A 15,310-nucleotide genomic window follows, 5' to 3' on the forward strand; every position below is an offset into this window, starting at 1 on the left:
AGGGCATTAATCATCGATTAGTGTGTGTGTGTGTGTGTGTGTGTGTGTGTGTGTGTGTGTGTGTGTTACACCAATGCAGCGCGTGCAAACGGTCTCTTTGCTATCTACATTTTTCTATATATTTCAAATCCGATCAATTCTCCTCTTTGACACGCGGCTCCGGGTTTGCACTCAGACACGCCTGGGCTTTGTTGCACAGGGCGGCGGGGAGGGAGGAGAGACAGGTTGCACTTGAGGTGTGTACATGGCTGGGGGCCGGGGGGGGGAGGTTAGAGCGCTAGGTGTCCAGAAAAGCAGAAGTTCATTTATTTTCCAATTGCACGTTGCCATCAAGTTACAGTTTCACCAGATTAGCTGGGAGGGGGGGAGAGAGAGGGGGCGTGGGGGGGGGGGGGGGAGGTTGTGTGGCGAGCCAGGAGCTGCTGACGTCAGGCCCTGCTGGCTGTGAGATTGAGGCTGGCTGGAGGTCCGGGATTCAATGCAATCCGCAGCTTTCCCAGCGCCGGCCGCAGAGCGCGGAGAGCCCGGGCTGCCACTGCCAGCAGCCGGGGCAGAGCCCGGGCGAGCGGCACGCACCCACTGAGGCCGGGCGTTGTATGGCGAGGGGGTGGGGGCGGGAGGGGGGCAGCCAGGCGCGCGGGAGGGAGGCCAGGCTCCCCACCAAGCCATGCTGGATTGACTGCGCGCTGGGGGCAGATCGATGGCTCTGAATTAAGCCGGGCAGCGCGGGCGGGGTGGGGGGGCCAGCATGGAACTTACCATGGAGAGCCTGGGCAGCCTGCACGGCGTGTCCCACTCGCAGGCCGGGGAGCTGATGAGCCCTGCCCACGGCCGGCCGGCTGCCCACCGGAACCTGGTCTCCCACGCCCGGCCGGCCATGGTGTCCAGCATGGCCTCGATCCTGGAAGGCGCCGGGGACTACCGGCCGGAGCACAGCCTGGGGGGCCCCTTGCACCCGGCCATGAGCATGGCGTGCGAGTCCCCCTCGGGCATGAGCCTGAGCAGCACCTACACCACCCTGACCCCGCTGCAGCACCTGCCCCCCATCTCCACCGTCTCGGACAAGTTCCACCACCCGCACCCGCACCACCACCCGCACCAGCGCCTGCCCGCCAGCGTCAGCGGCAGCTTCACCCTCATGCGGGACGAGAGGAGCCTCTCCTCCATGGGCAACCTCTACAGCCACTACCCCAAGGACATGCCGGCCATGGGGCAGCCCCTCTCCCCGCTGCCCAACGGCCTGGGCCCCTTGCACAACGCGCAGCAGACGCTGGCCCCCTACGGCCCCGGAGGGCACCTGGCCAGCGACAAGATGCTCTCGCCCAGCGGCTTCGACTCCCACGCTGCCATGCTCTCCCGGAGCGAGGAGCACCTGGCCCGCGGGCTGGGCGCGCCGGGCGCCGGCATGATGCCCCCTCTGAACGCCATGCACCACCAGGGCCACCCCCACGGCCAGCCCAACGGCTCCCTCCTGGGCGAGCGGGAGAGGCAGGCGTCCGCCTCGGGCTCGCAGGCCGGCGGCTCCGGGCAGGTGGAGGAGATCAACACCAAGGAGGTGGCGCAGAGGATCACGGCCGAGCTGAAGCGCTACAGCATCCCCCAGGCCATCTTCGCCCAGCGGATCTTGTGCCGGTCGCAGGGCACCTTGTCCGACCTGCTGCGCAACCCCAAACCCTGGAGTAAGCTGAAATCCGGGCGGGAGACCTTCCGGAGGATGTGGAAGTGGCTGCAGGAGCCTGAGTTCCAGAGGATGTCGGCGCTGCGGCTCGCAGGTAGGGGGCAGAGGAGGCGCGGGGGTGGTGGGACTGGGCCGGGGGGATTAGAAACCCGAAGGACCGGGGTGGGTCTGCCCGGACACCCGCAGCAAAGGCACCCTCTGCACGCGCACATCGGTACCGACTGCAAAAATCCGATCCGTGCTTCTCCTTGGACACACACACACACACACACACACACACACACACACACACACACACACACACACACACACACACACACACACACACACACACACACGGTGTGCTCTCCTTTCACTGCTCCGCACTGGGTAGCTGAATCCTTCTTTTTCTCTCGCACTCTCTCTCTGTTACCGGTTGTTTCAAGTCTTTAACCGATCACATGGAAAAGCAAATCATATTTATCATAAACCTCACCCTTTCCCCCTCCTCAAAATCCCCTCCTCCGACCAGCCTGCTGCTGACAGTCTGAAATATAAAGATCATAGGTCAAAGGAATCAGAGGTGCAAATGCCATAGGTTATTTAGAATCTATCTATCTATCTATCTATCTATCTATCCCCATACACCCCCCTCTATCTATCTATCTATCTGTCCCCATACACCCCCTCTATCTATCTATCTGTCCCCATACACCCCCTCTATCTATCTATCTATCTATCTATCTATCTATCTATCTATCTATCTATCCCCATACACCCCCTCTACCTATCTATGTGTCTCTACACAGCTATTTAGCTACCTACCTGTTCTTCTCAGGGTTTGGTTTTGTTTTTTTGGTCCATTGGAGGGGCTTAAAACAGGCCTGGACCCGCCACCCTAAATACATAGCGGTAAATCAGTTACCCTGGTAAGATCTAAACGGTCTGTATACACAGAAAACCCCGAGGCCTGCTTCTGGATGCTGCTGAATGAGTCCAAACTCAGCTGTTCCCCTCCTCCCTTGCCTGCCCCATGGATCGATAGGATAGCTTCTTCATTTTACCGCCAATCAATTCTCTATAGCCCGGGCAATGATTTGCATTTGGGATCTATCTGACGCGGTGCTCTCCCAGTCTGGGTTTCTCTTGCGAGCGAAGGGGGCTTTGCTAGCAGGGAGATGCTGCTGTCTGGCTCTGAAAGGCCGAGGCAGGGACCCAAACCATCACGGCTCAGATGCTGATGCAGCCCTGACTTCATTTTAAATGAATGGACAGTCACCCACAAATAAATGCACCCAGACTTGGTCTTAGGACTGGGGGACAAGACACATTGCCTCTTGCGCTCCAGGGGCCTATAGCACAGAGCAGAGAGACCCCAAAGAGCGAACTGTGAACTGTGAATTATTTCTGTGTATCCTGGGAGATGTGGGGTCTGGTTCTCTGTGTTAAGATTTAGGTTAAAATTGCATTGATAGAATTTCTACATATTCCCCCCACCCCCCACCTCTCCACTAGGGTGGAATTTGTGCTTCCAGTCTAAAGCCTCGTGTGGATGTCATGATTATAAACACGGTTGTCTAGAAAAATACATGCATACGGTCTGTATGACATGTATCATACATGATGCGTACAGCTAAACATATAGTCCCATGAAACGTGTATTATAACTAAGTATGCATCGTGTATTATGTACATTATACAGAATGCGTGTGTATATATATGTGTATGTGTGTGTGTGTGTGTATATATATGTGTGTGTGTATAATGCAAAGTGTATACACACACACATATATATAGTCATACTCATGTCTTTATGTGTTTATAAATGACACAGTCTGAAGGCAAAGTGTGGATAAATATTCCTCTCTTCTGCATACACACACACGTCTCCACATACCCGTCAAGACAAACAGAGAGAGTTTCTTTCTCTTCTGCTTGTGTGTCTGCATAACAGAACCCTGGGTTTTATACTGGTTGTTATGATCATTTATAATGCAGCGTAAACACAGATGCAATTCGCTTGTTACGGACCCAGAACACAAGGTGAAATGTATTTACCCAGATCGATTTTCTCCATGTGGAAACACAGCGAGCTCTTTAAGATATTCATAAGTGAGATGAAAACCTCCTTGTGAATCACCGACTTTCGCTTTCTCTGCTTGTTGTGGGCAGAGGACGTTTTTCACATGGGCTCGGGGTTCTCTACAACCTCAGGACTCTTTCCAGAAATAAGAGTCTCTTGGCTGGTACAGCCATGGGTATGCTATAGGCAACTGCACCCTTTCCCCTTCTCCCCCCCCCCCTTCTCTCCTGTGTTCTCAGGATTGCTTCTTACCAGTTTATTCCCCCCTCTGCTCTAACCCACCTGCCTGCTGCTAAGGGAACAGGATTGCTTCAGACGCTAAATGACAAGGAAGTCCTCTGGGTTGGACTTCAGAACTGCCAGAAGCTGGGACTGGACTACAGGGGGATAAATCATTGGAAATTGCCCGGTTCTGTTGGTGCCCTCTGGTGCACCTGGCATTGGCCACTGCCAGCGACAGGAGACTGGGTTAGATGGACCATTGGCCTGCCCCAGTGGGGCCGATCTTGTGGATAGTTTGTGTCTGGTGGCCTCAAAGGGGATGGACTAGGCTATTTAAAAAAAAAAAAATTCGCATGACCTGTGGGCCATCTAGTGTCAGTGTATCTGAGCTCCAAGCAGATCCTGGGCGAATGTGATGAAGCGCTTCTCACATATAGCAAGATGTCTGGGGTTATTTATGGGGGGACAGCAGTATTCATATGTATTTAGTGTAATTCAGTTGCTCTTTAATTAGGGCAAGATCGTGGCATCCTTTAGTTCCAGTCGATGCCCTATTGAAAAGCAGTTAATAGAATGCAAATTATTCCTGCCTTTACAAGGTTCTGGTAAATAAAGATTTAAACACTGCCACGATTGGCTTGTTAAGTACCCCCGTTGTTCAATCTAATTGAGCAGTTGGTGTTTTATTTCTGACTCGCCAAAATAAAATAAAATAAAATAAAATAAAATTTCAAAGCTTGAAGATTCAAGGAGGGGGTGGGTTCTAGATGTAAATATATGGCCCTGTATTTTACCTGCAAGATTTAACAAAAACCCTCCATTAAATGAACTCACAGTATTGTTGGAAGAGGGTCACTCTTCATGGTTATTTTTTTAAATCATTTTTTGAATTTTGAGTTGAAATGAAATTAGGGATTCCTCTTATCATTTTTTTTGGTGAGGTTATTTGCCCTGGGTGATTTTCACGGATTTAAGTCAAAATCTGCTGGATACACATTTAATTACCTTCTCTGCTTCATATATTAAAATATAGTTCGGTTCAAAAGAAAAGTAAGGTAGTGCATACTATGCAACGTGTTGCATTGGATTTTAAAATATCAGCTATGTTACGTATATAAAATTCAGTTCTATTAAATTAATACGTCTATATTACATGGCAGGAAATAGCAACCGTTTAAATATCAGTTATGCTACATATCCAAAATAAAACATACAAAATAAGGCGGATTATTATCTGTGATTCTATGGTTACAATCAAAATACTGCATCATATTAAATGCACTGCATTGTAAACATGCATTACAATTCTAAGAAAGATGAACATTGATTTTTTTTTTCTGGAAGGTTTTGTTTTGTTTCCAAATTAGCAGGAAAATGCCACGTTCTTCAAACCAAAAGGTAAAACGGATTGTAAAACGCTAGGTGTTTCTGGAAAATATAACATGAAAATCGCAACCCAAACCCGACCTTAGAGGACATTCTTGCAAATGACGTTTGCCAATCGGTTAGGGAAGGGATTGTCTGTCTACGTTTGGGAACGCTCCGCCAGTGGGTTTGGGGATGTGGAAGGAATTTTGAGAGTCCTTGTTAATTAGGACTAGAGAGGGTGAGACAAGGCCACCAAGCAGTATTTTTAAAAAGCCCGAGGAGTCGCTGAAAATGGCAGCTTATGTGCTGGTAGAGGCATTGTGTACTTAGAGGGCGAGGGTGTAATTTCAAAGGGCACCTTTCCCCGGCGCCTGATTTCAAAACTTTGTTGGAATCATTGTCGGGGTGAAGAAAGGCAGGAACGCAAGAGAGTTACTGCTTTGGTACTTGTGCGGAAGCGGGAAAGAGAAGCCAAGTCCTAGCTAGCCGGATTAGATAGATCCCCGCGCATCAGGGGGTTATAAAAGCATACACCCCCTAGAACCTAATTCTGCATTCCCAGCACTTCCAGAGTCCCAGCGCAGGCCCATGGATGACTACCTCTGGGTACATGTTGCGTGCACATGTGTGTGCAAAGGTCGGAGCAGGAAACATGCCAGCTGAGCAGGAGATGTAGGTTCTCTGGAGAGGCGCGACACCCCGGGGGTTGGTTCTGTTTCTGCGGGTTTTCCCTGTGTTTCCTGGCCGGTGGGTTGCTTGTGTGTTGTTTTAGTGACTGTGGGCACTCCTGGCTTTGCTCCCCCCTCGGCTGAGCTGCACACACTGCAGGCTTCCCCCCTCCGATCGCCTTTAAAAAGCGTCAGCAGGTGGCCAGGGGACTTGGTCTGGGGGAGGGGGCGGCCTGGTTCCGCCGCTCCAATCGATACCTTCCAATGACTCTCCCTAACTCACCCCCCCCGCATCCTTTGCCGTTTTTAAACCGACTTCAGATACTGTTCAGATTGCCCGCACCAGAGCACAGCTGTATTTTGAGGGCGAATGAGGGGGGGGGGGGGACACGGGTTGCGATATTGAATCATACATGGCTGAGACCGGCTACAAGGCACAGAAAATCGATGGCGGAGCCAAAGTACAAAGCGACAGCCAGTGCGCCGGGCTGGGGACTTTGCAAACAGGGGATCGAAACAGCCCAGCTCGGAGGTGTGAGCAGGGACCCCTGCCGGCCCCTGGCCGAGAGGCGAGCCGGGTGTGTGGGGCGAGACCCGGAACCAGGGTAGGGAGGGAAGCCAGCAAGGAATGAATCGGGGGGGCGGGATTAAGGCACCGATCTGTCTCCTGCCACTTGTAGCTAAAGGAAAGAGAGACCCAGCTGAGCAAAGCAACCCAAGGAGAATTGAGGGGGTTAGATGTGGGCGGAGAGGGCAGAAGGAAGAAGGCTGGATGGGGTTGGGGGTGTTGGTGGTGACAGAGGGAGGCAGCGTGGGGTGTGTATTGGTGGGCGGTGAGAGAAAGGCAGAGTGGGCTGTGTTCTGCTGGTGACAGAAGGAGCTACAGTTGGCGTGTATTGGTGGTGGTTGCAGAGAGACGCAGAGTGGGATGTGTGTTGTTGGTGACAGAGGGAGGCACAGCTGGTGTGTATTGGTGGTGGTTGCAGAGAGACGCAGAGTGGGATGTGTGTTGGTGACAGAGGGAGGCACAGCTGGTGTGTATTGGTGGTGGTTGCAGAGAGACGCAGAGTGGGATGTGTGTTGGTGACAGAGGGAGGCACAGCTGGTGTATATTGGTGGTGACAGAGGAAGAGCTAGTGAGGTGTATATTGGTGGTGACAGAGGGAGGCACAGTTGGCGTATATTGGTGGTGGTGACAGAGAGACGCAGAGTGGGATGTGTATTGTTGGTGACAGAGGGAGGCACAGCTGGTGTGTATTGGTGGTGACGAAAGCACAGTGGGGTGTGTGTTGTTGGTGACAGAGGGAGGCACAGTGGGATGTGTGCTGTTGGTGACAGAGGGAGGCACAGTGGGTGTGTTTAGTGCTGCTGACAGGAAGAGCTAGTGAGGTGTATATTGTTGGTGGTGACAGAGGGATGCCCGGTGGGGTGTGTATTAATGGTGGTGATAGATGGAGGCACAGTGGGGTGTGTACTGGTAGTCGTGACAGAAGCACAGTGGGGTGTGTACGGGTGGTGAGAGAAAGGCACAGTGGGGTGTGTACTGGTAGTCGTGATAGAAGCACAGTAAGGTGTGTATGGGTGGTGAGAGAAAGGCACAGTGGAGTGTGTTCTGCTGGTGACAGGGAGGTACAGTGGGATGTGTGTTGTTGGTGACAGAGGGAGGCACACTGGGTGTGTTTAGTGCTGCTGACAGAGGAAGAGCTAGTGGGGTGTATATTGGTGGCGGTGACAGAGGGAGGCCTGGTGGGGTGTGTATTGGTGGTGACAGCTGGAAGAACAGTGGAGTGTGTATTGGTGGTGAGAGAAAGGCACGGTGGGTGTGTATTGGTGGTGACAGAGAGATGCACAGTGGGCTGTCTATTGGTGGTGACAGGCACATGCAGTGGGTTGTCTGTTGGTGGTGACAGGCAGATGCAAAGTGCTGTATATTTTAGTGTACCAGAGGGAGGCACAGTGGGTCGTTTCTTGGTGCTTACACAGGGAGGCAGAGTGGTGTGTGTATTGGCGGTGACAGAGGGAGGGCTAATGGGGTGTGTATTGGTGGTGACAGGGCGGCACAGTGGGGTATGTACTGGTGGTGATGAGGAGGCACAGTGGAGTGTGTGTTAGTGGTGATCGACAGAGGCACAGTAGGATGTCTATTGAGGAGGACACACAGAGGCACAATGAGATGTGTTTTGGTGGTGACAGAGGGAGGCAGTTATGTGCGTATTGGTGGTTGTGACAGAAAGGAGCCTAGTGGGATGTGTATTGGTGATGGTGACAGATGGAGGCCAAGTGGGGTGTGTATTGGTAGTGACAGAGGGAGGTACAGTGGGTTTGTGTTTGTGGTAACAGATGGAGGCCAAGTGGCGTTTGTGTTTGTGGTGACAGAGGGAGGCACAGTGTGGTGTGTATTGCTGATGACAGAGGGAGGGGACAATGTATCTGATACAAATAGTGAAGGGCGAGGAAGGACAGGCGAGCTGGATAAAGACCCTGGGAGTCACCCAGCCCCTGGCAGTACGTGAGACCTGCCCCTCTAAGAGAAGAAAACTGCAGGGGGAGGTGTTTCCATCTACCAGGCCTTTACCCCCAGACCTGCCCCGCCGGCCGGTGGACCAGCCCCCGGGCAGGGAAGGGGGCTCTGACATTTGGGGGAGGTGGAGCTTTGCAGCCAACCTGCCCCCCCCCCGCGGGGCAGTCCCTGGGCCGGGTTCACAAGTCCACCCTGATGTATGAGTTAGAGCCAGTAAATGGAAGATCAATAAACAAGCTGGGCCCCTTGAAAATGGCTGTTGGTGCCTTTCTCTCCTTTCCACTCCAGTTCCCCCTTCCAGCCGCAGCGCCTGGCCGACGTGCAGCTGAACCATTAATTATTCAGCCGGGCTCGAACACAGCCCTGGTCGCGGCCGCGGCTCCGAGCGCCGGCAGGCGGGTTTGTTTGGCTTGGGGGGAGCCAGCTTGCTAGGCTGGACTCCTGGTGGGGGGGGATGTCTCTCTCTAGCTGCGGCTGTCCCCCCCCCCGGGGGTGGTCGGTTTCTTTTAGCCCGGTGGACCCTTCTCTCGCCTGCCCGTCCATCGCTACCTCTGCCTGTCTCGTGAAAATCTTCCCCCGGCCCGATACACCCCTGCAAACTTTTGTCTTCTCTGCCCTGCCTAGGTCCGATTCGGACTCTGCTTAGGAAGAGAGGGGTGGGGGCTAAGGGGGGAGTGGGACCCTGGGGTAGGTGCACAAACAGAAGGGCTCCCAGACACACCCGCACAAGCACTCACAGCGGGGTATAGTGCAGTTACACAGAGATACACGAGTACACCTCTCCTCCAGACGCAGATTCACTTGCAACACACCCACAAAGACGCTGAGCCAAATACACAGCGCACCCAGAGGCTGAGCGATGTGGAGGTTCTCTCTGTTGTGCATATGTGTGTGAGTGTGCACATGTGGATGGGCATAACTGTGCACACGTGTGTGTAAGAGAGACAAGGTGGGTGAGGTAATTCCTTTGTACTGGAACAACTTCTGTTGGTGAAAGAGACCAGCTGCAGGGCTTGAAGAAGAGTTAATCTCTTTCACAGGTAGAAATTGGTCCTATAAAAGACATGACCTCCCCCACCTTGTCTCTCTCATATCCTGGAACCAACACTGCAAACAACGTGTGTGGAGAGAGGGAGAAGATTCATTACCAGACGTGTAAACTAAACGTGAACATTCGTGCAGGCCAGCACACAATAGACACAGAGAAGAAGCCACGTCGAGAATGTTACACCCGTGAACATGTGCGTGTCCTGGGTTTGTGCACTTGTGTGTGCACTGGTGCGTGTGAATCTGCGTTGTGCAGCCTGGCGATTGTAGGATGGTTTTATCAGGGTACATTTGGCAATGTATTTTGTGGGAAAACCTAAAGTGGGTGTCCCAGGTCATCCTTTATGAACGTCCAGACAACATGTCATTTTTAAATATATTTTTATTTAGATTTTTTAGAACACCCTATGTCATGCGCTGGGTGCCCCTTCTAATATTTAAAACAATCCGAAAATCAAGTTACACTGAACCACTAAAATCCACAGCTGCCGCCCCATGTGATCCTAATTCACTCCCACCCCTTTCATTACACCACCACTGCGCAATTAACAACCCTCCTCATTTCGTCCACTCCTCACATCACATCCCGTCATGTATGCGCTGTGCGCCAGAGATGACTTTATACTGAGACCATTTCTTGTACCCCTCTGCCCCAGGGAGCCAGTTGTTTCAGGGAGCATCGCTTGGACTGTCCACACTTGGCAATAGTTATCAGGCTAGATCCTCATCTGGGGTGAACTGAAATAGCTCCATTGAAGTTAGCAGATTTATTCTGGCTTACACCACCTGAGGCCCTGGCAGTAAGGAGCTAAATCCCCTCTCAGAAGGACCCCACCCCACACAAATGATGCTGATGCCCAACATCCAGGCGCTTCCCTAGACTGGATGTTGTGGAGGCAAATGGGGAATCTCTCCCTGACTACTGTATCCAGATCCTCCCTCTGAAGCGTTGTGAACGATCCGATCTCAGACCAAGAGTGACTAGTACCCCGCATGCACTTCGCAATAGATTCCTTTTGGGGCTGGGGGGAGAGGAGGCTTTCCGCACTGGGAAAAGAAGAAAACCCTGACCCTGGCGGGTGGATTCATTTGCTGTGAAGCTGCTCAGAGGTTCGGGGTGTGGAGATAGGTCCCAGGATGAGCGAGCAGAGGGTAGGAGCTCTAGTGAACCAGAATGAGCTGAGAGGTTCCCAGGTGCTCCCCTCCTAGGGTCTATCTGACTCCCCTTCCACGGCCTGTTCTGATCGCCTTTGCGGGCAGCTCTGCAGGGGAACCAGAGCTGGAGGCAAGGCCCCAGCAGCTCCTAGCAGCCTCCAAAGGGGAACTGGAGACCGGGAACCCCCATGCGCTGGGGATGAGCAATGGCGGGCAGTTCGCCCAACTAACATGCGACGGGAGGGGTCTTTCCAACAGCCCAAGGGCGGGCGGGTGGCTAGAAAAGATCTTGCAGTTGAAAGCCCCCGTAGGGCCGAAGCCAAAATCCATAGAAGTAACAGGGGATCTGCCAGGACACCCATACAGAGCGCAGCAGCCAGTATGGATGGAGGTCTGGGTCCAGAGGTGACTGTGCGCATGGGACAGTATTTCTCGAGTAACCTGGGGCTCTGTTCCCCTCCGCCCATCACAGGCACCCGAGGTAGGCCCTTAGCGGGTCACCGCTTGTCCTGTAGTTCTTCTACAGAAGCATTTCTCAGTCGCGCACCTCCTCCCCGCGTGGCCCCACTGCATTCCCACTAGGGGGCAGTGGGCAAGGTGCTCTTCGGGAAGGCTAGAAGCATCCCCCGGCTCATAACATAAGAACCACCGATGATTCCTTAAAGAGCAAGGAAGCTCCTGCCTTTGTCTGATCTCTGCTACAGATGCCTTCCCACTTGTCTGTTTCAGTGCCCAACAGGGATCTAGGCAGTGACGAGGCCTGTAAATAGCCACGAGGGGTTTGGATGAGCGGGCTCATCCACACTGGGGTGTTTTCCCAGCAGCATATTTAACGTTTCAGAAAAAAAATATCTCTCTCCCCTATACCCACTTTATGTATGCATCTGTCTGTCCACTTACACGTCAGTCAATCGATCTATCTATCCCCATACACATCTAACCACAGACACCTCTGTTTATCCACTATCTCCATGCACATCTGTCTATCTATCCCTATACACTCCTTCTATCTATCTCTCCCTCCACGCCCTCTATCCCCATCCACTCCAACTATCTATCCCCAGAAACTCCATCTATCTATCCCCATACACCCCCTCTATCTATCCCTCTACACCCCATCTGTCTATCTATCCCCATGAGTATCTGTCCATCTCTCCTATACACTCCTTCTATCTATCTCTCCCTCCACGCCCTCTATCCCCATCCACTCCATCTATCTATTTATCCATTCCCAGAAACCTCCTCTATCTATCTATCTACATACACATCTCTTGTCTCACTTTTATTGATCAGTCCCTTACTCATTTAGTGAACTAGCTCACAGCCTGAGTAGTGTTAGCTGGGCCCTGTTGAAAACCCCAACTCTAATAATTCTCTCTCTTTCCCCCCCTGTTCTCTATCTCGATGTGTGTCCGCAGAAGTGCTAATGTAGCAGAACATGGGCACGCCACCTCCCCGGGCGCAGTTACGTGTTTGCAAGTCGGCTCCTGGCGTGGCGTGGCGTGGGCTAGGGTGGGGCGTGGGGGCAGTGGAGAAAGGCCCCCCCCTCGCGCTGGAGTAGGGACTGGTCTCCGGTTCGGCCTGGCGCCGGGTGCCGATGGCTGCCCTTGGTCGACCCACCCCCGGCTGTACCGGGCGTTCTGCCGGAGCGGGTCTGGAGATGGTTTGAACTGAATCTGTATCGATCCCCAGCCCGGGCTTTGCCTGTCTGTTGGCCAGGCAGCTTCTCTCGTCTCCTCTCCACTCCCTGCCCCCGGACCCACCCAGCCACAGCCGCTACTGGCATCAAAACGCCTGAAGCCCCAAACCACAGCTACTGATTTTACACAGCTAGTCAGGGGTGAGCAACACATCAAAACACAGACAGACCGGGAACATTTATAGACTCATCCAGCGGACTCATCACGGAATGTGCTATTCCTTTGCCTTGGGAGGGGGGAAATACCAGAGGTCAGTAACAGAGAGAGAGATTTACATTTATGTGTCTATTTAAATGTAGCTAACTAGCTAGATAATATGTATTGGTGATGGTTGATAGACAAACATTTATATGTATAATCACATATAGATATAGATTATGTAGACTAAGGTGTTATTCCTTTGTAAGCACCATATAATGAAAGATCTCGGTATATGCGAAGAATTGTTTAATATCAAACACCAGGTCTCTGATCTCCCCTCTCCCTCCTCCCCCTGTTTCTCAGAAACCAAAGTGTGATCAGTTTAAATGCACAAGCTGATTTTTCTCTCCAGGCAGGGATATTTCCCCACCACTTCTCTCCAGCAAAGATCAAAAGACTTTCTGGGGTGGGTTTGTTAGTAAATCAGGCAAAATGAAGCGACTAGTAAAGGAATCTAAACTTTGGCAGGACTCGGGGTTGGGCACGAAGCAGCAGGACGGAGCAGATATTAACAAACATCCGTTCCACCCAAACGCCTCTGGGAGTGGATGAAAGAAAATACTGTTGGAATAGGGCAAATAAATCCTTAACCGAAAGGGAAAAAATAACGAGAGAGACAGAGGGGGATTATGTATGACTGTGTCTACAATTTTACGACGGAGCCCAATTTTAAAACAAAATCCTAAATCAAATACCTTTCCAATTCAATATCTTTCTATCAATGCCCCTCTCTCCATAGGCTTCTGTGGAGAGAGAAAGAATTGGAAATGCATTTTATTTCTGCATTACATTTTAGATTTGTGCTTCCTCGTAAAATTGTAGAAACAGGTAGGCGTTGCACACATACGTGTCTACATGCGTGTGGGTAAAAAATACATGCATGTCTAGGTATATCCATACAGATAGGACTGTCTCTGCAGTTTGATGAGGAAGGACAATTTTGAAATACAATAGGCCACTGCCATAAGTCTGCGACTCACTCACATTTTGTCGTTTCCAAATGTCTTTGGTGTGTGTTTGTTTGGTGGTTGAAGGCAGGTATCGGTCACGTCATGGCGTCTCTTTGCTCCTCCGCGATAGGTAGTTTCGGGTGGGGGGGCTGGAACCGTTTGTAGAGTGGGGGTGATGAGAGCCGCTGAACCCTGGATATGATAGAAACCGTTTCAAGTCAAGGGGTGCGGCAGCACCCCCGGGACCCCTAGTTCCAGCGCCTCTGGGTGATTTACCAGAAAAGCATCAAATCCATCCTTGCTCAAGATTTATTAATAGATCCAGAAATAGAAAATTCATTTGTGGGGTGTGTGTGTCAATTACAAAGTTGTTTCCGTTGAGCTACACAATCAGTGCCCCTTCTCCTTTGTTATTTGTCCTTAACTTGAATTAGCACCCAGCTAATAAATCATCGGGCTTTTCTTCTCCCGCTCCAATGAGAGGCACTTGCAGGCAAGAAATCAAAAAAAAGCCTTTAGAAACCATTTGATCTGCTGATCAGATTTATGAGCGAGTCAACGAGATCCTTGTTGTTAAAATGCCGGCGCTGAACAGAGATGGGGAGGACTTGTTACTGGAGTCTCTTTATTTTCACGGTTTCTTTTGGATCGGGTGGTTTTGAAGTTCATGATACTGAATGATGCTTGACGAAATTCAATTCGATATATTGAAAAATCGTATTCGCGAATCGTTAGAGAGCCAGCGAAACGTGTGCATTAGAGAGCGGATTACTGAAATATACACTGGATGTGGGTGTTTATAGATACTTGGATCTCACAGTCACATGCAGCATATTTCGGTTTCATATACCCATGTGAGTTGTATTATATTATATGGTGCAGGCATATATGAAAAGCGAATTATTTTGCAAATATTAAAAATGTGCCTATAAAAACTATGTAATTATATCTAGGGAAATATCTATTAATCTCATAGACTGTGAACTATATATAATTATATATGACATTTGTAATTAAATCATGTATACACATATCGGTTCTGTCTCTATATGTGTGTGTTTATACTCTGGGGAAGGGCATTGATTTTGTTTCTGTGTATATATTTCTCCTGTAGCGTCCAGTACACAGTCATGCGTGTTGCCATCAAATATATATCGCAAGGGAAAGCAGTTCATCTGTCTAGGGAGAGAAGGCTGCTTTTATTAAAGGAAATACTTTATATAGAAACATTTTTCAAAGAAAGAACGTGGAAACCATAAGGATTAGGAAAGAAAGAAAGAATATTGGAGTAGGATATTCACAGACCTCCCTCTGGTAATATTCTGATCGGTGTTTACTTCCTGCTTCAGTTCAGCTAAGCGGGATCTTTAATCGAGCTCCCGAATTATATATAATACGACATAAGAACCCGCTTTTCAAAATGCTCCATTCGCTTCTGGGTTTGCCGCAGCAACCTCGTGGGAGGGAGGTGGGCGATTTTCAACACTAAGCAGAAACACGCGACAGGACGAAAAACAAACAAATGAACAAACAAAAAAAAAACAATTCCTATCCCAGCCAGGGACAGACTGTACTTGGGGAAACTGAGTAAAGTTAACACGAGCCTATGGCGCGCGCACACACCCACACGCGCCATGTGGGCACGCGTGTGCGCACAGACACACCGCCATCACGATCAGGCTCCTCCATCCAAAATAAGCGAGGTTCTCAACCCACGCTGACTTCCCCCCCGGGACAC

The 15,310-nt window shown here is 50.9% G+C and overlaps 1 protein-coding gene across 1 annotated transcript in view; it reads left to right on the top strand.

Moving 5' to 3' along the window:
• The first annotated feature begins 748 nt into the window (after nt 1-748).
• Nucleotides 749-15,310, top strand: part of ONECUT3 (one cut homeobox 3) — a 91,396-nt gene continuing 76,834 nt past the window's right edge. Inside the window, exon 1 of the mRNA XM_050933792.1 lies at nt 749-1,772. Coding sequence (XP_050789749.1) covers nt 749-1,772 — 1,024 coding nt within the window. The remainder of the gene's footprint in view (nt 1,773-15,310) is intronic.

The sequence above is a fragment of the Gopherus flavomarginatus genome, chromosome 24 (assembly GCF_025201925.1).
Source record: "Gopherus flavomarginatus isolate rGopFla2 chromosome 24, rGopFla2.mat.asm, whole genome shotgun sequence".
In the NCBI taxonomy this organism is placed as follows: domain Eukaryota; kingdom Metazoa; phylum Chordata; order Testudines; family Testudinidae; genus Gopherus; species Gopherus flavomarginatus.